The 23,330-nt window shown below is 43.5% G+C and overlaps 1 protein-coding gene across 1 annotated transcript in view; it reads left to right on the top strand.

Annotated features, from left to right (window-relative positions):
* Positions 1 to 561: 561 nt before the first annotated feature.
* PYGB (glycogen phosphorylase B) overlaps positions 562 to 23,330 on the top strand; it is a 61,692-nt gene continuing 38,923 nt past the window's right edge. Inside the window, exon 1 of the mRNA XM_032216513.1 lies at positions 562 to 2,131. Coding sequence (XP_032072404.1) covers positions 1,889 to 2,131 — 243 coding nt within the window. The 5' untranslated portion in view covers positions 562 to 1,888. The remainder of the gene's footprint in view (positions 2,132 to 23,330) is intronic.

Raw genomic sequence — 23,330 nt, 5'->3', positions numbered from 1 at the left:
TAATCTTTGTAGCTCCTGGTAAGGCAAATCACTAAATTTATTTCTGAAATGCTTATTGCTGGGACAATAGAACTTTTTTTTTAAGCAGACAAGGTTTTTTCCTATTTTCATCTGTGTAATAGTTAGTACAAGGAAGTACATTCCCCCCAAATCCTGGAAATGGCTAGTCATTTTTGTTCACTAATATTCTGAATATATTATTTGCCAATTACACAAAATGTCCCGGGCAGCTTGGGAAAGGTTTTCTTAGGGCAGACAGCAAATACCAAGCCTCTGTTTATTCAATTGTATCCCCACTCCCTTCTACAGACAGGTCTACACCCCTTCCATCAGACTGGTATGTGCTCCTGAGATAGGGCTGATGTAGAGTAAAACCAATGGTTCCTGATTCTAGTAAAACCAAATAATTCTGCAGCTTTTCTTCTGCATTTAGGGGGCAGGTAGTTTCCTACTCATACCAGAATATCTGTGGAATATGAGCAAGTTTGGGAAGTTGTTGAAACAGTATACAGATACATACCCCAGGTTTGGGAGCTTCTGGGTGCTTTTATTGATTAACTAGTTCAGGTGCCATCCAAAGTCATATGTCAAGTAAGTGATCCATAAATTGAATTAATAAACATTTCCAGACATATGTCAGATATCTGAACTGAATCACATGATATCCTAAAGGTTAACACATTGGCACAAACCACATTCACTTTAAATGATAGTCCGCATGCTGATGCCTTAATAAATTAGAAACTCTGAGTAATCTGTCACATCAGAGAGCATCAGACTGCTCGATGGACGAATCTTGTATTCTGTATCAGAGCAGTGAGCATAGAGGATAGCAGAGAAGATTCATCAGCGGCTGCACCAGTCATTTCTTTCAGCGGATTTAATGCAACTGGTAACTGAAGATGATGTGACAAGTTGTTTTTTTTTATTCCTAACCACCAACCGGTAGATTTCTTTCTCATTTGTTCTTTCAGATCTCCCAGCAGGGCATTCATAGCCTCTGTAACCAAGTCCGTATAAGTCTCATAAGCGATAACTATTTAGCTTACAAAGGTGTTTTTCTTTTCAAGAGGCAACTGGACTTTCCGATTTTTCTTTGAAGAAGTTTCGCTTCCCATCCAAGAAGATTCTTCAGTTCTGACTGAATATTAGATATTTAGTTTTCCGTTCCTGTACAGAGCTTAACGTTCCCTTTCAGCCGATTTAAGGCTTAGTGTCCTAGGCGAGACGTACACAGAACGAAATCCCGCGGACCTCAGCCACCCATCGATCTCCAGCCACGTTGCCGTAAACAGAGCGCTACCGCGCACAATGCTGCTCTTCAGAGCGCGCATGTGCAGACGCCGCATCGCTTGAGCTGCGCTTTGCAAAGGCAGGAGGGCGCGCTGCACATTCGGTTGGGCGCCCAAGTGATGGCTTTAGTCTGCGGGTGATCCGCCTCGCGCTTCCGCTGCCCCGGTTCTGCCCGCTGCTTCTCTGCGCCTCTGCCCAGCACCGCGGGGGAATATCCCGGGACGATCCAGCGCAGAGAAGAAAAGGAGCAAAGAGCGGGAAACGATAGAAGCTCCGCTGCCACCGGCTGGTCTTGTTTTGAAAGTTGCTCCGGCTGCCTCGTCCCACAGCGCAGGCGCTGCCGCAGTGAGGCCGGGCCGGGCTTTGCCAGAGCCGCCAGCAGCAGGAGGAGGAGGAGGATCGGGGTTGCAGCTCTTTGCTCTCATCCCACCCACCCCTCACCTCTGATGAACCTCGCATCCAGCTAGCCGTGCAAGCGTCTGCAGCCAGAGGAAGGGAGGGAGTCGGGAAAATTTATCCGAAACAGCAGTTTGCTCCGACCCTTGGGCCGTTCCAGACAGACGACCTTCCTGGGGCCGCCGCTCAACTAGCCGGGATGGCCGTTCCGCTTAGCGACAGCGAAAAAAGGAAACAGATCAGCGTGCGGGGCATTGCCGGGCTGGGCGATGTGGCGGAGATTAGGAAGAGCTTCAATCGGCACCTCCACTTCACCCTGGTGAAAGATCGGAATGTGGCCACCCCGCGGGATTATTTTTTCGCCTTGGCGCACACTGTGCGCGATCACTTGGTGGGACGGTGGATCCGCACCCAGCAATATTATTACGAGAAGGACCCCAAGGTAAAAAGATGCGGACCTGGCACTCCGTGCGTGCATGCATTCCTCCCCCCCTTCCCCCAGTTATCCCCAGATTCACACAGGCAAAGGAGGCCTTGCAGGTACCGAATGTGGAAATTTCCCCTCTGCTGGAGAACGTGTGTGGGTGTCTTGGCAGCGAAATTGTGCATCAGAGAGCCATTAGATCATGGCTAGAAAGAATCACAGGCAATGAATTGGGAGGGTGGGGAATTTGTCAAAGACAAGGAGAAGCTGCATTCACATTGAAATCAGCATTCCTTAGTTTGGATCCTTTCTGGACTTGTTTCCATCAGCTATTTTGAACATGGGCTTGACGTCCAACACATCTAGAGGGTACCAGGCTTGGAAAGGTCTACTTATGCCAAGACAAGTATATTAGGCTTTAATGAACCAATAAACTTTATTGGTAGCTGCAAAATATTTTTTTAAAGTCCTCTTTTTCTCACCCCTGTATTCAGTTGATCTCTCTGCAGTCATAAATCGTTTTCCACTTGCACCTAAGGCATGGCACGGACATTCCCCGATAACAGCTTTTTCTGTCTTTTCCCCATGACACTCCCTTCCTCTTTTGCACTGTCTGTGAGACAAGGTCATTAGCTCCGTACAGCATCTTCTGGAGTCATCCAGCAATTGTTCTGCTAAAATCACAGCAATATAGGCCAAGTTTAATATTATTTCAGTCAATGCTGAATGATGCTATGTATGTTGAAATTGTTTTTGTCAACCTGAAACAGTGGTGTTAAAGTAGCATTTTCTCCCTTATCACAATACCCTCTAAAACATGTAGCCAAAATGGAGTCAAGATTGGGATTGGCAACAGGGACCGCTAATTTCATATCAGGGTGGCAAAAACAGTTGGTACATATCAGTAACAATATTCTGTCAGTTTAAGAAAGGATAGAAAGCAGTTTAACCCAACAGTAACCAATATGATTTTGTTGTAGTTTATAAGGAGGATTTATTAGAAGATGTCTTTACTAAAATTAGGAATAAAATTCAAGAAGTTGGTTTGGAGAGACGGCTGCCCCAGGCTCACCAACAAATAGTTATAACTCAATGTTTTTAAGAAATGTAAGATTATTTCAGCACCTGAACAGGAAAAAATCCCAAAAGTATTTCTCCCTCCCAAATAATAGTAATCATCATCATCATCATCATCATCATCATCATCATCATCATACCAGTCAATGGTATTTGTGATGCATTTTTGAATGTTCTGTTGACTGAGTTTCATGTTTAATGAATAAAGTATATAATAATAAAATAAATTTAATAGCTACCACTATAGAGGCTTTGTTGTTAAAATACCACAGGCCTGATTCAGAAGGAAGAGTCTTTGAGAGAGAAAGTTTAACTGTCTTGGAAGAATGAGGAAGCTATCTTCAAAGAGATAGAGATGCTGTAAAGAGATGCTGTAAACCAGCTTTTTAAAATCTGTACCTTAGAAATCTGTTGAGCTAATGACATATTGGTGGTTGTGTAAATTATGTTGCTTTGGGAATACTGAGTGATCATTAGAATTTTGTTTTGTGTTGGTCTGGTTGACCAAGAAATACTTAATTCATAAAATGCAAATGTTTTAAAATGTTTTAAATTTAAAGTACGTATCTAAACAATATCTTGAAGTTTCTGAAAGCATTTGAGAGGAATATAAAAGAAAAGCCATAGCCTAAAATTATTTAATTACCAATGGTTCAAACTGTCAGTTGAAAAAAAAATTATTTGAAGAGCATGGAAGTTCTTTAGTGCAACTAGAACAGCCACAAGGAAATTATATCGCTCTCCACATTAAGTATACTGAATTATCACATTTACTAACTTAGGGCATAAACAAATTGCTAGTCCTGATTTACTTTTTCAATATCATTTCATTTATTTGAAACCATCTGTTTCAACAGCTATTATCACAATTGTGGGCAATCAAGGAATTATGCTAAACTTGCTAGGCCAAGAGCTTAATTATATAATTCTAAGTTCCAATGATTTGTAAGAATAATTGGTCATAATTCACTTTTTCTCATATCATAGCCTTCTCTGTTCTTTGTCAGTGCTGCTTAAATGTATAAATAAGTAATGAAATTACAATTCACTACTTATTTATTTTATTTTATTAAATTATTTATATGACCACTCACAATAGTGATTCTGGACAGTACAAGATTAAACCACAGTGGCTGCTTGATAGGATCGCAATGAATTATACCATCTACAACAGGGGAACTCGATTTCATTGAGGGCCGCATCACAGTTGTGTTTGACCTCGAGGGCTGGGGGGGCCGTGGTCAGGTGTGTGTGGCCAGCTCGACATCACTCATCAAGGCTCCATTTTCGGCCATGATAGCCTCCTGCAGCTCTCTGCCATCAAAAATGGAGTTGCGTTTTTGCAGGCAGAGGCACTGCAGGCCAATCCTTCACTGTTTCCAGGATGGGCCCGCAGACCAGATCTAAGCCCCCAGATGCAGCCCGCCGGCCTTGAGTTTGACACCCCTGAACTGCAAGAGCCACACAAGGGTAGAATGGGACAGAATGTAAAACTTTAACTTTCAGTTAGGTATATTCCTGGCAATGTTGGGCAATAGAGATATTAAAGTGGCAAATTTGTCACAAGAAACTGAGAAAGGTGATATTTATATTTCCATAGTATGTACTTATATTAATTTAGATTAAATTTAATTCTAGTTTAGTCTTCCTTTTTATAGTAGAAACTCTATTTCTTAAGCCTTAATTTTTCACTTAGCAGTTTTTCTCTCCTTGAAGCGTGTACTTATTTTGGGTTCTGGATGATTAAGGTTACTGAACTTTGAATGTTTACAAGGAGTTCTTTTGTTTCTGTCTTCATATATTGTCTCTGAATTAAATCTGTTTATAATATCATCATTAGCTTATTTATATAGAGAGACTACTAACACCAATAAGAAAGATAGGAAACATATTTTTAGGTTTTGATATTCATGGTGTTGAAAATAACATTTTTACAACATACAGAATGGAATTATTACATTAGCAGAACCTTAGCCAATGTGGATGTTTCCAGAAGTCTTGGATTATGGTTCCATCACCCCTTTAACATTAGCCCTGCTCAATGTAGTACATATATTATGAAAGCATTTTTTTTAAAAAGTCTGTATTAGTCATTCAATTAGAATGACTGATGTCCATGATATGTCAGGGACACAACTTTGTGCTGCAGAATTCATATTGTACAAATTCAACAAAGGGAAGAGAAAAATAGCAAGGGAAGAATACATATGGATACAGTTTAATATGAGTTTCTTGTTTAATCTGAATTTCCTGATAGGAAATTAAATATACTAAACTGCAGATTCATTAAAACGGTGGATTTCAAAGAAAGGTAATTCATTTCTGACTCAGGGACAATTCCAGGAGTAGTCAGAATTTGAAAGATCTTAAAAGTCACTATAATAGTAATCCAGAAATAATCTCCAATGGTAGACCCAGAGAAGAACAAAAAAAAGTGAAGAATGAATGCTGAAATGGACAAAGAAATATGAGATAAATTGAAACTCTGGACTTTATAGTGAGAACGAGAAGTTTAAATAATAACAGTATTATTTTGGAGTATATATACAGTTAAGGTGACCAGATTTTAACATTGGTAAAGCGGGACACCATTGACGGGGGGTGGGGGGTTCTTCATTAAAAATTTGGTCTATATGGATTCTCTCCTCCCGGCACGCACCCCACTGAGCGCTTTAATCAGTGGGGTGCGTGCTTGGAGGAATCTCTCCTCCTGGCACGGACCACACTGTCTAAAGCGCTTCCTTTCGCCCGCTTGATCTCTGCTGCGGGCGAAAGAAAGCACTTTAATCAGTGGGGTGCGTGCTGGGAGAAATCTCTCCTCTCCTCCCAGCACGCACCCCACTGATTAAAGTGCTTCCTTTCGCCCACTCGAGCTCTGCTGCGGGCGAAAGAAAGCACTTTAATCAGTGGGGTGCCGGGGGAGAGGACTGCGTCGTGCATTCTTTCCAAAAATCGGGACTTTTTTAAAACTCCGCGGGACGCGGGACAAATTGTTAGAAATCGGAACTGTCCCGCCAAAAGCAGGACGTCTGGTCACCTTATATACAGTATATATTTGGAGGCCTGCCCCAACTCCTTTCCTTATAGCATTTCTGAGTTGATGGAACCACAGTGTTTCAGGTTCCTGATCAATTACTAATTCTTTCAACTCCTGCAGTCAACTTAGCTAGAGTGTAAAGGTCAGCAGAAACATTGGCTTTGGTCAGTGACTCAGTCCCATGTCAATTAAGATATAGGCAAAGGACTTCAGTTCTTCCTCTTTTCCTCCCTCCTCCCAATGTGCAAAGGAGGAGAACCTTTGGCAGTGTCCTCTAAACTCCTCAGCCAGAGGCAGCCAGTCCCTACTTTTGTGCATGTGAGCGTCGTTAGGACAGGGGCCCTATTAAAGCCTCTCTTTGCTCTTCACATTGCAAAATTTGAATAGGCCTTTAACCCTTTGCTTGCAATTCAAATGAGAGTATAGACTCAATGCATCATTGGGTATACTTCAAGTCTGTGGACCAAGGATTAGAGGTTATGCTGTGGAGCTTAATTATAGATACTCAGACCTTCTGTTGCTTAAACCTAATGTAGGTCAAGTTGGCATATGCTTTCATTTATACTGCAGATGTCACCTAATTGAATGGGAGACAATACCAGGTAGAAAAGATCTTAAGTCTTTTTGCTCTAGGTCAAAAATGCTCAAATAATCATTAGAATGATAGTAACTTGTCAGGATACTTCATTGGGAGAAAAATGATGCGTGATTTGATCCAGAATTACATTTAAAAAGCTTGGGATGATCAGCTGATAGGGAAGGGGAAGAAGAAGAAGGAAGGAAGACACCTTTCTGGGAGACAGGCATAAATGAATAAAGAGGAGGAAAGAGGTTGAATACTGTTTTTTCCAAGAATACAGAGCCGTTGAATCCTCATTTAACTTAGATTTTTTAACAAAGCAAAAAAAGGATATACAATAAAGGAAAGAAGGAAGGAAGGAAAAGAGAGAAGAAAGAAAAGAGAGAGAGAAAGAAAAAAGAGAAAGAAAGAAAGAAAGAATCATGGTTAGGCTGCAAGTGATGATTTTTAAAATGTTGATTTCAAAGTAAGTACTACAAATTTCCACTGGATTTGGCCCCAGTGAGAGTGGTAGAATTTAACCAAATATTTATATAATTTTTACTGCTAACATACCTAAAATGTATCTGTTGTGTATATGCATACAAATGGAGGTCATCTTATTTGCCATGATCCCAGTTCTTACTAGGTATGTGTTCTGTATATAACTTCTGGACATGCTCTTATGTGTATAATTAGCTCATCTTGGGTCACAGACTTGCTCATTCTCAGCAAGTAGCATCCCTTGAACCCACAGTGCCCCAGAGCAACATCTAGCATGATAATTTCCTGATAATTTTATCAGTTAGACTCTTTCCTTGTCTTGCAAAATAAAATCTGGTTCACCTAAAAGGTCAACTTGTAAAGTACTTTGAGTTTAGATTAATGTATGTGAACCTACCCATGATAACTTGGGTATTTGAAACAAGTCACTATAGCCATGATGGTGAACCTATGGCATGGTGCCATAGGTGGCACACGGAGCCATTTGTTAGGGCACACGAGGCATGTGCATGCACACACTGGCCAGCTGACTTCGGCTTCTTTTGAGGCTGTTTTTCACCTGAAAAACTGTGAAAACCAGCCCTATGGGCAAACTGGAAATTTGGGAACGGAAGGCTCCGGTTGGCGAAAAACAGCCCTATGGACAAACTGGAAGTCACTGTTCCTGAACTTCTGGGTTGCCCATAGGGCTATATTTTGCCCTCCAGAGGCTTCAGGGAAGCTCCTGAAGCCTCCGGAGGCCCTCTGGAGGGGCAAGGAAGGCTCTTTTCACCCTTCCCAGGATCCTAGAAAGCCTCTGGAGCCTGGGGAGGGTGAAAAAAGTACGCAAAAGGGGTGTGTGTCACACGGCAAAAGTGGGGGGATACGTGCATAGCATTATGGGTGTGGGCATGCCCACGCACGACCCCCCTCCACTCTCCCCATTTTTGGCAGGCAATCCAAAAAAGTTAGGCATCACTGCACTATATCTTAAGAACCATACCTCTTCATACATATAGATTTAGCTGAGTTAGAGTTAGAGAAAGGGAAATTGTTACCAACTAAAGTAAGGGGCATTAAAGGATTCCATGATGAGCAGCTCCTCAGGTTTGGCCATACTGATGACTCTTGTAGAGAATCACCTCGAAATATTTGCAATATACAAGAGTTCCTAGATTGGAAAATGAATTATGTTGAAAGGGTGGCATTTTCTGTATTAAGTCACTGCATTAAAATGCTGGCCCTGCATTCTTTTCCTTATATCCAGTTAATTACATTTTATCTTCTTTGAGATTCTGTTGTTTAGCTGCCTTTTTAGTGACTGCTGGATTAGATGCAAATTCCAACTTGGCCACATTTCTGCTCTTTAAAAAGGCAACCAGATACTGTCAGGAGCCCCAGAAGTATTAATTCTCTTAAGCAAATGCCAGTTGTATATTCATTGTAAGAGTATCTTGTAACAGGAGCCAAATTCTTGAAACAATTCAAATCTTTGTAAATTGAAAATAGTTTAGATCAGTGGTTCCCAACCTGTAGTCCAGGGAGTCCACGATGTTGTGACAGAGGATCCGAGAAGTCTTGAAGAAATGTTATGATTTAATTATTGAGTTACGTGTTGGTGGTCCATGGCCACAAAAGGTATTTAAATGGGGTCTGTAGTAAAGAAAAATTTGAGAATATTTGGTTTAGATGGTGAACATAAATACAGATAGCCCTTGACTTACAACAGTTCATTTAGTGACCAAGTTACCATGCACTGAAAAAGGTGACTTACCACCATTTTTCACACTTACGACTGTTGCAACATCCCCATGGTCACAAATCAAAATTTAGATGCTTGACAACAGACTCATATTTATCATGGTTGCATGATCATGTGATCACCTTTTGCGGCTTTCTGACAAGCAAAGTCATTGGGGAAGTCAGATTCACTTAACCATTATGTTACTAACTTAACAACTGTAGTGATTCACTTAACAACTGTGGCAAGAAAAGTCGTAAAATGGAAAAAAATCACTTAACAAATGTCTCACTTAGCAACAGAAATGTTGGGTTCAATTGTGGTCATAAGTCAAGGGCTATCTGTAATGCTTATGCTTACTTGTGTGTGTTTCTACTTGTTACTCTGAGGTGTTATATATATCACTGTGATCAAAATGATCATATGCACCACTATGTATGTATCTATGTATGCGTGTGTGTGTGTGTGTGTGTGTGTATGTGTATGTATGCATAAATGTGTGTGTGTGTGTGTGTGTGTGTGTATTTTGTGTCACAACCTCTGGTATGCCCAAATATGGGAGGAAGTATACTGCTTCCTTTCTCTGTCTATCGGCTCACACTAGGAGACCATCCAAACAGAAAGCCATTATTTTTACTGTTACCTTTGTTACATTTGTGTTGCATTTGTGCTGATAAATAAATAAAGGGAGACTAGTATAGATCTATTTCAAGTTATTTAGCTCTCATCAGCTAGCCATACCCTTACTGGGATTTGAACCTGTGCTGTATTACATATTAGGCAGTTGTGTTAGCCACTAAGCCACAGGTTCTCCTCCTTTATCAGCTGAGCCAGGGAAATAGGTATGTATTTTGTGTCACAACCCCTGGTATGCCCAAATATGGGAGGAAGTATACTGCTTCCTTTCTCTGTCTATTGGCTCACCTCTATCGGCTCACCCTAGGAGACCATCCAGACAGAAAGCCTTATTTATCAAGGCATGCGCAGAAGCGTTGCGTGGCCAAACTGGTAGTAAAAAAATTGACAATCCACCTCTGATCCAAATGTTGGGTGATTAAAGCATGCAAAAGGGACCTCTCCCTCCTCCCTGCACTCACTACTCTGATCTGCAGTGGATTAATTAACTTTTTGGGGTTTGCATGAGTGTTTTTTTTCCAGAGGAGCGCCCTTAGGCTTGGAAGAGGAATTAAACATTGGCCTGCCCCAGTTTTAGTTTTGATCACAAATATTCAAGCAGAAATATTTAGTTCCAGCATTTAAAATGTCATCCTTTCCAAAAAAAGGTTTGTTTTTTTGGTCAGACCTGAAATCTGAATGCCAATAATCATGACTATGCCGTTTTTTGGAGGAAAATAATTTATATGCCCATCACTTGGACAGGCACTTAGCATGAAAAATTAATGAAATGGCTCACCAGCTACTATTAAAGGCAGAGGAGCTGGATCATCAAGAACGTAGTGATCCTGTTTGTCAGTCCATCTCTCAATCTGATTCCTTTTAGACATGCAAATAAAATTACGTGAGCCTAGAACTGAAAGAGCTTTTGGTAGCCATTTAACACACACAAATGTAAAAGACTCAGTCAGAGATTGGAACATCATGGACCTGTTTCTACGTACCAGGCGATGTGGTGGGGGTTATTTTTGAAAATGCAGTTGCCTTTGTAGGAACATAGCAATCTGTAGAGCTGACCTGTTTTAGAATGTGAATGTGAACCGAATGTGCTCGCCTTATAACTGCAGAAGCAGTAAGTGGTATGGGAATGGCCCCTTGTTTGTGGTGACCCAGAATGCTGCAATGATGTTTAGTCACTGTCATATATAATTAGCTTTTTACATTCAATCTTTGGTATGCAAATATCCATAGCTTCTAGTCATCATTGTCTATTGTAAGGTTTCCATTGATTGTGGGATTTTTAAAAAAAAGTATCAGTCTTTTCCTACCCACCAATCCCTTATGAGAAGCGAAAATCCCTCTTTCCAATCTTTTATTTAGCACCTTTCCCATTCTGTATACATGTTGTTTAAGGTGTGTGCGTGTGTGTCTTAAGCAGTATGAATAATAATGGCCCTCAAATTTAATAATGACATAATTTCAAACCAGATTGGATTTGATAACATAGGTTCTTTCGATTGTGGAAGGGTTGCTTATAAAATCAGTAAGGGAAAATACGGTTATGAGAAAAAATGGCATCGAGGAAGGATTGAAGCATGCAGTGTATATTCTATAAAGAAGGCAGTCAGAACACTGACATATAAAACAATATTTCTCAACCTTGGCCACTTTAAGATGTATGGATTTCAGCTCCCAGAATTCTGGAAGTTTAAGATGAGGGAAGTCCCCTCATCTTAAAAGTTGCTGGGATTGAGAAACAGTGCATTAAAATGTCCTAATTTCTTTCTTGGAAACTCAAAAAATTTTCAACACTTTCCAAGAGCATCTAAGAATTTTCCCAATGACTTAAATAGGCTTCTAGATTTCAGTGTTGAGGGTTATCACTCAGCCTGACCTTTGCTGGTGAATAATGATTTTGACAGGGATAATAGACTAATTTAATAATTAATAGTCTTCTGCAAAAATAAATAAACATGGTTCATTTGGACACCCATTTAAATGAACTACAAAGCTGTTGAACTGAATAGGCCTTTCATTGCTTCTGTTCCTCAAATCTATTGCAGTAATTAGCATTATCCTTTTATTTATAGTTATTTATAGACATTGCTTGGGCAGTGAAATTTGCCACTCTCCCATATGGCCATTTTTTCAGTGTTTGTTAATCTGTTGCCTTTCACATATACTAAACTGTTCTGGCCCCCCTCCATCCGGTAATGAACACAGACACAGGCTTATCTGTTTGCCACTCTTTATTCACAGCAATTATAATCCTGTTGGCTGAATGCCCAGACACAACTCACTGGCAAGACGTTGGCAGGAACCCAGACTCCAACAGACACGGGAACACAAGGCAGATCAGACAAGGAGTTCTCCAGATTACTACAAACAGTTGTGCCCTGCAAAACGACTCCACCCAAAGTCTCTTCTTATATACTCTCTTGGGAGGGGCCAAGCCACAACCACCTGGGCTTGATTATCTCCTATGAGTCTGTCTCCGTAACTGCTGCCTCCGTTTCTCCACCCTCCATTGCCTGGCGTCAGGGACAAACTCCCTTTGATCTTCCCCACTGCTCCATGCCTCAGGTACCTGATGGTGGCCAACCAGCCTCTCTGGTCCCTGCTCTGAGTCTGAACACTGCCCAGGGTCCTCCACATCTTCCATAGCAGACTCATAGGGGTCCTCACTATCCGAGTCCATCAGCAGCTCCAACGGCTCCTGCTGGGCCACAACACTAAACCTTAGTTCCCATTTAAATAAACATAATCACATCAGATAACTGATATATTTTGCCCTAGCTAGTCTTATTCTTGCCCAGTCTTTTCTTTTGTCTCCTCTGCTTGTGCTCTTCTGTGTACAGCCATATTGCCAAAAACTTTCATTTTCATTTGCTTGAAGGTCCTTTATTCCCATTTCTGGAAAACTCTTCATATATCTCTGGCCAGAAGGTAAAACTCTGGCCGAGTTGAGGTTATACTTTATAGTAGCACCTTCCACACTTAAATTCTTGTACTACAGAAGGTTTTTCCCCCCTCAGCGTGAGTGTGTGAATGGCAAAAACTATGGATGTTGACAGCTAGAAGTTAACAGGGTTAGTTTTTTGGCCTTTTATGTTCTTTCAACATATGGAAGGGTGTGTGGGAGTGGGGTTAACTTGAAACTTCCTATTGTAACTTGAATTGCTATAAGCTCTCCTATATGGTGAAGTATTTGACCAAGGAGGAACACATGATTGGGTGCATAATAATGAACAACAACCTCGCAATATTCATCTGTGCAAAGAAACTATGGTCAGAATTTACCATATATGAAAAGGTGAAAAGAAACAGTTAACTACAACATACATCAGTGCACTCGTTGGGGGTTAATTTCCAGGAAAAGATATGCTTCAAGATATGCAGCCCAGATGCAGGAGATGTTGTGGTCTGCGAAGCTGGCAGCAGAGTTGGACAGTGAGCAGGTTGGGGAAGAGCATGGGCCAGTCCTGGAGTCTGAGGAAGGCTCGGACGAGGGCTCTGTGTCAGAGGCAGAGGGCCATCTGGGAGTTATGTGCTGCCTCCAGAGCCAGACATCAGTGAGGCAGAGGAACAGGGGGGAGCCTGTTCCCAGTGCACGCATGCCCAGAGCTGCCAGAAAGCAAGAACAGTTAAGACAAAAGGAATGATTCGGAAGTAAGGCTTGGAGGTGATTGGCCTCTCCCATAAGACATAAAGGAGGAGCAAAGGCATGTGAGCCTTTGTAGGAAGCAACTTTGTTCATGCTGGTTGGTTTAAATTCTGAAGCTCCGTTTTGACTCTTTGGTTCATGTGGCCTTGCAAGCTAATTGCTAGTTAGGTCTTTGGCAGCGTTTCAAGGAAGATAAAGGTGGGTGTTATCAGCCTTATCCTGAAAGACTTTGGCAGACTACTGTCAGACTCTTTACAAACTATTTGTGACTCATTATGCACTGTGAATGAATATCATTCACAGCCTTTGAAATAAAAAGAGGGTTTTGGGGACTAAGTGTGTGCTTTTTACTGTATCAGGAAGCCTAGGTCAGAACAGGAGAAAGAGGCAGAGTCAAGAGAGGAATCAGCCTGGAGTCCCTAATGGTCCATCCAACTGCTCTTGAATTCTGTTAACTCTTATATAACACCAATTTAGTGCTTACCATTAATTGACAGGAATAGGTACGAGCAATAAATCAACTTAACTAGAGCTTAATGTCTCAATTGGCACTGGATTTTAAAATCAGAACAAAGGTCCAGAAAAAAATGCAGAATGTAGATTTGAGCAGCCAAACTTCTCTTAGTTTTCTAGCATCAAATACACTTCAAGTTATGAGAGGAGAAAATTGGAGTCATCCCAATACCAGAAATTTTCACTCTCAGCATCTTCAGAAATCTTAGCCTTTCTGCTTAAATCTAATAAATATTTCAGAATGACTGAAGGGATCTATTTCCATTAATTTTATTCTCTTTCCCCAGGATGAGATTTATGTTTAGTCACTCGCAATATTGGGGTGGTACAGTGACTTGGCGGTTAAGATGCTGGCCTTGTCAGCTGGATAGCCAGCAGCCCAGATTTGAGACCCAAGCACCACGTGATGGGGTGAGCTGAGCTCCTGTTCTTGCCCCAACTGATGCCAACCTAGCAGTTCCAAAGCATGCAAGTCCAAGTAGATAAATAAATACCACTACAGTGGAAGATAGCAGTGCTCTGTAATGTCATGCTGGTCACATGACCACAGAAATTTCTTCAGACAGCACTGACTCAATGGCCTTGAGATGGAGATGAGTACCACCCACTATAGTCGGCAACGACTAGTGGAGTAGTCATCCACAGGGACTCCTTACCTGTTACTTACAATAACATCCTCCTTTAAGATCCTTGCTAAATCAAGTTATATTTCCAAAGAAAGAAAACAGACAGAGTTGGCATAGCCCAGGAAATATTGATGCCATCATTAGTATCTTGATCATTTTCTTAAAGGGAAAGGATAAATAATTCTGACTTTATTCCCTTGTCCTTTATTTGCAGGCTGTCTGCCTGTAGTTTTCATCCCTTTGAGCTCAGACTATCATATTAGGCAGAGCCTAATAGATTAAATAGATTAAATTTCAATTTCAATTTATTGACATTTGTATGCCGCCCACTCCCTTGGGACTCTCTTAAAAAAGGAAGAGTTCAGTGGCTAAGACGGTGAGCTTGTCAATCAGAAAGTTCGACAGTTCGAATCCCTAGCGCCACATAACGAAGTGAGCTCCTGTTACTTGTCCCAGCTTCTGCCAACCTAGCAGTTCGAAAGCATGTAAAAATGCAAGTAGAAAAATAGGAGCCACCTTTGGTGGGAAGGTAACAGTGTTCCATGTGCCTTCGGCATTTAGTTATGCCAGCCACATGACCATGGAGATGTCTTCTGGCAGCACTGGCTCTTCGGCTTCGAAACGGAGATGAGCACAGCCCCCTAGTGTCTGAAACAACTAGCACATATGTGCGAGGGGAACCTTTAATAGATTTTTTAAAAACCCTATTGCAGACAATTCATTGGTAGCATTTTCCTGAATGACCTCAATCTTTATTGTACACTCAGGCACCACACTGACCTTGAGGTTGCTGTGCTAGCCATGTATTAGCATCTTGCATGAGCAAAAATGCTCCCATTTTTCCTTCAGAACTCATTGCTGGTCATGCTAATCCAAGATTGAGTATTAAAAATGATTACAATACAACATTGTAGTCCAGGCCTTGCAACATGAAAAACAATACCTGCTGCTTCTAGTGCAAAGTATACCGTATATACTCAAGTATAAGCCGAGTTTTTCAGCCCACTTTTTGGGCTGAAAAAAGCCGCCTCGGCTTATACTCGAGTCGTAGGACTCCAAGTCCCATCCCCTCCGCCCGTCCCCGCCAGCGCAGCCCCTGCCGCATCAGCTGGAATCTAATTCAAGAGATCTTAATCTTGACAGCGTTGTTGGGATCTGCAGGTGAAATTACTTTAATCAGTGGGGTAAAGTTCTTTCTTTCGCTGGCCCGAGCTCTGATGAGGGGGAAAGAGAGGACTTTCCTTACGCCCGCATCAGAGCTGGGGGGGTGGGTGGGAGAAAGGACTTTACCCCATTGATTAAAGTAATTTCACCCGCAGATCCCAACAACGCTGTCAAGATTAAGATCTCTTGAATTAGATTCCGCTGATGAGGCGGGCGGCGCGGATTGTAGCAGGGATGACCACCGATTGCAGCCTGGCTGCGCTGGCGGGGATGGGCGGGGTGGGATGGGACTCCCCACTCGCCAAGATCGTAGGACTCCAAGTCCCATCCCCTCCGCCCGTCCCCGCCAGCGCAGCCCCTGCCACATCAGCCGGAATCTAATTCAAGAGATCTTAATCTTGACAGTGTTGTTGGGATCTGCAGGTGAAATTTACTTTAATCAGTGGGGTAAAGTTCTTTCTTTCGCTCGCCCGAGCTCTGATGAGGGGGAAAGAGAGGACTTTCCTTATGCCTGCATCAGAGCTGGGGGGTGGGAGAAAGGACTTTACCCCACTGATTAAAGTAATTTCTTCACCGCAGATCCCAACAACGCTGTCAAGATTAAGATCTCTTGAATTAGATTCCGGCTGAAGCGGCAGGCGGCGCGGATTGTAGCAAGGACGGCCGCCGATCGCAGCCCAATTGCGCCAGGGGGTTCCGCTGGTTGGAAGAAAGTCCTTCGCGCCAAGCGCTTTTTCCTCCCAACTGCACCCCTCTCGCGTTCTTCGGCCCGCTGAACCAATGGGGGCCCGGGGTAGGTGGAGCCCGGCGAGCCTCCCGGGCCGAGAAATTGGAAGGAGCGAAGTTGCGAATGCTCCAAGGAGTGAGTAAAGCGCCGCACTCGGAGGAAGTAATGGCACATGATTGGAGCGGGAAGAGGGCTGAGTTGGGGCATCCTCGGCATCCCCCGGGTGATCTCCGGGCCCCCGGCTTCCCCATCTCCTCTGCTATGGGGAGATGTGCATCATAATGTTGTAAGCCGCCCAGAGTTACCTGTGTGTGAGGTGGGCTGCCCTATGCATTTGCATGTGTGCGCTGGAGAGAGAGTGAAAAAGAGAGGGAGAAATAATTATATTAATTAGATAGATCAGTGTTTCTCCACCTTGGAGACTTGAAAGTGTGTGGACTTCAACTCCCAGAATTCTGGGAGTTGAAGTCCACATACTTTCAAGTCTTCAAGGTGGAGAAACACTGAGATAGATGATAATGAGATGAGGGAGGGAGAGGGAGAGAGAGAAAGCGAGACCATAACTAGATAGACAGATAGGCAGGCAGATAGACGGATGGATAGAGAGAAAGAGAGAGCGATAGGTAGGCAGGTAGATAGACAGACGGATGGATGGACGGATAGAGAGAGAGAGGATGTGTATAATTAAGGGGACCAGACGTCCCTAGTGAGGCCGCGGGCTGGGAGTAACCGCCGCGGCCAGCTCCCTCTCTCCCCCCACCCCGTCAAAGGTGTCCCTCTTTACCAATCTGAAAATCTGGTCACCTTAGGCAAGCAGCCACATAGCGATGTCCCACCTCCTCTGGTACAGTGATCCAATGATAGGAATCACTGTGCCGTGTGTCATAGGAGGCGGGAATCGCTCCCGCGGCTGCACGGGACATCATCATCACAGCGGGACATCAGCATCATGAGGTGAGTGAAGTATTTCATTGAATACACCGCCAGTTTACTGTTTTTCTTTGAAATAAATATTCAAAAACATTATTGGTATCTATTTTTATTTTTGAAATTTACCGGTAGCTGCTGCATTTCCCACCCTAGGCTTATACTCGAGTCAATAACTTTTCCAGTTTTTTGTGGTAAAATTAGGTGCCTCGGCTTATATTCGGGTCGGCCTATACTCGAGTATATACGGTATGTAAATTATTACTTATTACAGGTTACTCTCACCTGTGGATTAGAAAGGTCAGAGCAGAACAATTCACAGACATTTTCTGTTTATTTACTTTTTACTTAAGTATTTATATCCTGCATGTCTAGAACACTTCACTTTGAGAAGAAATGGGGCTCATATATGGGCTTCCCATTAATTTCATTCCCTCAACACATTAGATTGTGATCAGATAGAGTTGGTGGCTGAGGCCTGTAGTCAAATGTGAACATGAAACTGGATCTCTCTTGCCCAAATCTAACCCCTGGGACCTTTAAACATTCAGGCTTTGAAATAATGACCTTGAATGTCCTGTTTTTATAGATCTGTGAAAGTTGCTTTTAAAAAATATAAAGTTAGGTCCTTTAGGTCTTAAAATATGCTTAAGAATACCAGAAAATTTTCTATACATTTGATGATGATATATCCATTCAGTCGTGTCTGACTCTTGGTGTTTCTATGGTCTGTCACATCTTCCAATCTTGCACTATTTCTTTGAGTTTTTCTATGCTCTGGCTGCTGTCAGCTTTGATGGTGTCCAGCTATCGTGTTCCTTGATGGCCTGGTTTTCTTTTACCACTAACTCTTCCAAACATAATTGCATTCTCCACGGGAATTCCAGTGAACTCCCTTGCATTGGCACAGCTAATGTTTATAATGTTGACTACAATTGCTATGCTATTGGAATTCAGCAGTTAACTCACATCAGTTAACCTTGCTCTCTGTTACCACATTTTGTACAAAAATTCATAGAATTGTAATTATGTTTTAGAATGTACATCAAAGATCCATAGCTTCTTTGTACCTATGTCTCCAGTATTTCAAATTATCAAGGTTTGTGGATGTCTCTATTTGGTCTCACCCATCTACAAGTTCAATCTTATGCTAGCTTCTGCTCTCTTACCGAATTTGGTCTTACTGTATATACTCGAGTATAAGCCTAGTTTTTCAGCCCACTTTTTGGGCTGAAAAAAGCCGCCTCGGCTTATACTCGAGTCAGTGAAAAATTTGCCTGAAATGGAGGAGAAAAAGGGGCGGGGCCATGCCGCTGGGTGACACTCGTGAATGGCCCAGTGCCCCTGTGAGTTTCCCCTCCCTCTGTTTCAGTTTGCCGCGCAGCGCGCACTGCACCATCCCCCCTCCTCACGTTCTAATGTAATGCAGGGCTGTCTTACGATTCCCCTTCCTCCCCCTCCTGCCGCTCTGCAACGATGTCCCACCTCCTCCTTGTTATGGCAAGCAGCCACATAGCGATGTCCCACCTCCTCTGGTACAGTGATCCAATGATAGGAATCACTGTGCCGTGTGTCATAGGAGGCGGGACATCGCTCCCGCGGCTGCACGGGACATCATCATCACAGCGGGACATCAGCATCATGAGGTGAGTGAAGTATTTCATTGAATACACCGCTAGTTTACTGTTTTTCTTTGAAATAAATATTCAAAAACATTATTGGTATCTATTTTTATTTTTGAAATTTACCGGTAGCTGCTGCATTTCCCACCCTAGGCTTATACTCGAGTCAATAACTTTTCCAGTTTTTTGTGGTAAAATTAGGTGCCTCGGCTTATATTCGGGTCGGCCTATACTCGAGTATATACGGTATTTGGGGGGTTTTTGGGGAGGGGGGATTATTCTGATAACTTAGTCTCAAGCCCCTTTGCACATTTTACAGGTTTACTAATTCTTCTCATTGGACTGGGAAGTGTTTAAAAAGGAGGAAAGGGCTGGAAATACGTGTGGAAATACAATAATAACTTACATGTTAACAAATTAAGTGTATCAGCAATTCATATCTGCATACCAAGTGTAGATTCATCTGTCCACCAAGGAACATAACATTCTTTTTTGGGACATCTCCATGAACAGGTCTTGTTCATGGAGATGTCCAAAAAAAGAATGTTATGTTCCTTGGTGGACAGATGAATCTACACTTGGTATGCAGATATGAATTGCTGATACACTTAATTTGTTAACATGTAAGTTATTATTGTATTTCCACACGTATTTCCAGCCCTTTCCTCCTTTTTAAACACTTCCCAGTCCAATGAGAAGAATTGGTAAACCTGTAAAATGTGCAAAGGGGCTTGAGACTAAGTTATCAGAATAATCCCCCCTCCCCAAAAAACCCCCAAATAAGACCAAATTCGGTAAGAGAGCAGAAGCTAGCATAAGATTGAACTTGTAGATGGGTGAGACCCTACCAAACATTGCAGAGAAAACTTTCTTGAAAAGACAACCCAAAATATTGCTGCAGAATTATCAACTTGTCAACTCCATTTTCCAGAGTGGGAGGAGGGAATGGTCACACGTGGGTTTTATCACAGCCTGATTGGTCCAAGACTGAGAGGAAATCTATAAATACCGGTGCCTGTCCATTGCTAGCCCAGATTCTCTCTCAGTCTGGTCCAAGTTCTGTAGAGTAGTTTGTTAGGATTCTACTTGTTTTCTCCTTTTGGGTGAGTTCTATGCAATCTGATTCCTATTTGGCTAATTGGGCACTTTAAATCCTTTTAAATTCTAAATTGATCTGCTGTGGCCCCAAGGGACAGATCTCTGCCTCGGGCGGCTGGGGGAGGGCCCAGTGGGGCACTAGTCTCCCCCCCGCAGGCCAGGAGCCTTAGCCTGTCCCCGGGTAACGGGGGTGCGGCTCCTTTAAGCTGCTTAGAAGCGGCCGTTTTTGCAGCAGGAAAGTTACAAGTGGCTTCGGAGCCTCGAGGGAGCGAGCGGCCCGCCTTACAGCTGATTGCTCCGTAGGGGGCCTCGCTGCAGGCTCCTTTGTTTGTGTTGCCTGGGGACAAAAGAGCAGGGGTGAGGAGAGCGTGTGTGTGTGCCGTGTGACTCTCCCTGCTAATTTTAAAGTAACGCCGGCTAGAAAAGCCTGGCTGGGCTGCTGGTGATTATTTCCAGCCCTTTTCTCCCGCGCACGGAGTTCCGGCGGCCATTTTGGAGGCTGCCACGTGCGTGAGGCCTTGCCTTTATCGACGGGCCTAGTGTGGCCTAGTGAGAGGCCTTGAGCCTAGGTCTCCCCACAGGCTTCAGGCCCTGGTCTCAGGTGGGACTTTGGAGGCCGATTCCTGCTCCTTTTCGTTGGGCACGTGAGTGGGGCATGGACGAGGGAGCGGAGATTCCCCAAGGGCAGGGGGCGGGCCCAACTGGGAGTGAGGAGGCCTTGGATCAGGAGGTGGGGAGGGGGGCTCCCCCTCAGAGATCCCTTTCTTCAAGGCGCCCCTCCAGTTCTGTCTCTAGGGATGAGGCAGCTCGCCATAGGGCGCTGGAAAAGACCTTTGCCAGGGCAGAAAGGCAGGCCCAGTCCTCCAAGCCTTTATCTAGGGACAGATCCAGGTCCCCTCTTAGGCCCATTTCAGAGAGGTCACCCCTTAGGGGTTTTAGCCCGGCTTCTTCAGGCAGCTCCCCTGGTAGGTTGCGGGCCTTCTCCAGGAGGGGGCGTTCTCCATCCCCCATAGATGATCCTCTGGAGGGCACGTCCAGAGGCCCCTGTTCCCCCCAAAGGTTGGCCCCTCAGGGCCCAGCTTCCACTTATGGGGATGTGGACACTGTTCCCTCTAAGGTGCGCGGCTGCGCGGCCGCGCACATGGCAAGAAACCCCCGCGCAGAGGTTTCTAACTGCCGCGCAGAGGTTTCTTTCAAAGCAAACGTGGGGAAGTCCTTTGCAGGTGGCTAGAACTGGCCGCCCGCAAAGGACCTCCACAAACTTGTTTCAGCGGCAGCTCTCAGCCTGGGCGGCAGCGTCATGCAGGCTGTAGAAGGAGGGGGAGGAGGAGGGAACCAAAGAGAGGCTTTTGCCGAGTCTGCGCCCCACAGCCAGGACCGTCCTTGCGCCTCAAGCCGCGTTTCTTCCTGCAAAGCCCTTCTGGCGTCAAGCGGAACTCTCGGGTTGCCCGAAGGGCTTTGCAGGAAGAAACGCGGCTTGAGGCGCAAGGACGGTCCTGGCTGTGGGGCGCAGACCCGGTAAAAGCCTCTCTTTGGTTCCCTTCTCCTCCTCCTCCTCCTCCTTCCACAGCCTGCGTGACGCTGCCGCCATAGGCTGAGAGCTGCCGCTGCCGCTGCTGCACAACTGAGGGAGGGAGAGCGAAAGCAGAGGCAGCCTCAAATTTAATTTAAATTCTTTAAAAGAATTTTTGGATTTCTCCTCACCAAACCTTTAAGACTGAAAGTTTTTCCTAACATGAACTTGAGCTAACATACTTAATATGAGAAAGGTGCAGCAATTAACACTGCTTTTTAAAAAGAACAATATTTCTCAATTGTTTATCTGTATGAAGTCTGCCTATCTTAAGTTCCTACTATACAAAAGGTATTACCTTCTAAGGCAACCTGTATACAATACATTAGTGGCCAATGTTACATTGCTCCTAATGACAAAATTAGAGCTGTGTTAAGCCTATGAAAAAAATCCCAAATGAATAAAATCATTATTAAGACCCAATGAAAAAATTACAAAAATTATGCATAAACTTTCATGTTCCCCAAATTTCCAATCCAAAACTTAACCCAGATTCTTCAGACATAGATTTGTAATTCAGAGTCAGACTCAATTATTAGAATGAATGCATTAATCAGGGGTGAATAATGTTGGTGAAATCTCATCTAACCTTCCATAATAATAACATACATACACAAATAGCTGACAGCCACATCTCTGAAACACTATTAAATCTGAACTAAATGTTTATCTAGAACTCAAATAAATAGCTGCTTTTTGGTTTTATTTTTTTAATATTTATCAGTCTCTCTTTTATTCCATACTTCTGGTTGAAAGACTATTCTATGTCATGCTAAACAAATGCATGTTCTAGTGGCGGTGGGGGCTCGTTGGCATCTTCAGCAGCAGCCCTGCCTCCTGTGAAAAAACCGAAGATGGAGCAGATCCACGCAGATGACGTTGCTGCAACATGACTGGAGGAGGAATTCTGGGAGTTGAAGTCAGCAAGGCTTAAAGCTGTCAGGTTTGAAGACCCCTGGGTTTTTTTTTCCTAAAGGGTTAGGGGTGCAAAGGTCTTGTAACTTGACAGCTTTAAGACTTGCGTGCTTCAATGCCAGAGTTTCTGAGCCAACATTTTGGTTGCTAAGCAGGACCGTTGTTAAGTGATACTGATATTATATAACACTTTTAATTAAGCGGGTACCTTGAATAAACATAACTTTGAGTTTCAAATAACACTGATTTCGTTGTTGTCTTAGGTGACATCTGTGAAAAAAATTCAGGTGCTCAGGCATGAAAATGTGCCGCTCAAACACTATACTTTTCCGCTCACACTGAAAAAAAATTAGAGGGAACATTGGATGTGGAGGATCTGGATAATCTCCCTGAAGGGATTAAAAGGCTTATTTCTGCAGCCATCACTCGGGGCATTGCCCAGTGGGACAAAGGCTCCCTTTACTCTAGGCATGGGGGGCTGAACAGGGCTCAGTGTCGGGCTTCCTCTCCTTCCATGATCAGTGAGACTTCCTTCCTGGGTGGGGGGGGAGTTACCCCAGGAGATGGGATTCTCAGATGATGAGAATACCACTGTTTCGGAGGAGCCTTCTTCCAAGGTCCTATTTATGCCCGCATTGTTTAAAGTTCTCTTGGATAAGGCGAGACACACCACCAAGGTCGGAACTGGGGATCCCTCTGTGCCCCCCCCAAGGGATCCCGACATGGTCATGTTCTCTGCCACGGCCACCAACAAGGAAGAGATCCCTGCCCCTCCCTTGTTCCTTGAGGTTCTGACCGACCAGTGGGCTAAACCTTCCAATTTCTCTTCTCCAGGTAGTACCGACTGTCGGCATTATAACGTGGAGCAAACCTTTG

This window comes from Thamnophis elegans, chromosome 4 (genome assembly GCF_009769535.1).
Source record: "Thamnophis elegans isolate rThaEle1 chromosome 4, rThaEle1.pri, whole genome shotgun sequence".
In the NCBI taxonomy this organism is placed as follows: domain Eukaryota; kingdom Metazoa; phylum Chordata; class Lepidosauria; order Squamata; family Colubridae; genus Thamnophis; species Thamnophis elegans.
Note: the sequence above shows the minus strand (reverse complement) of the source record. Positions and strands in the feature narration are given on the sequence as shown.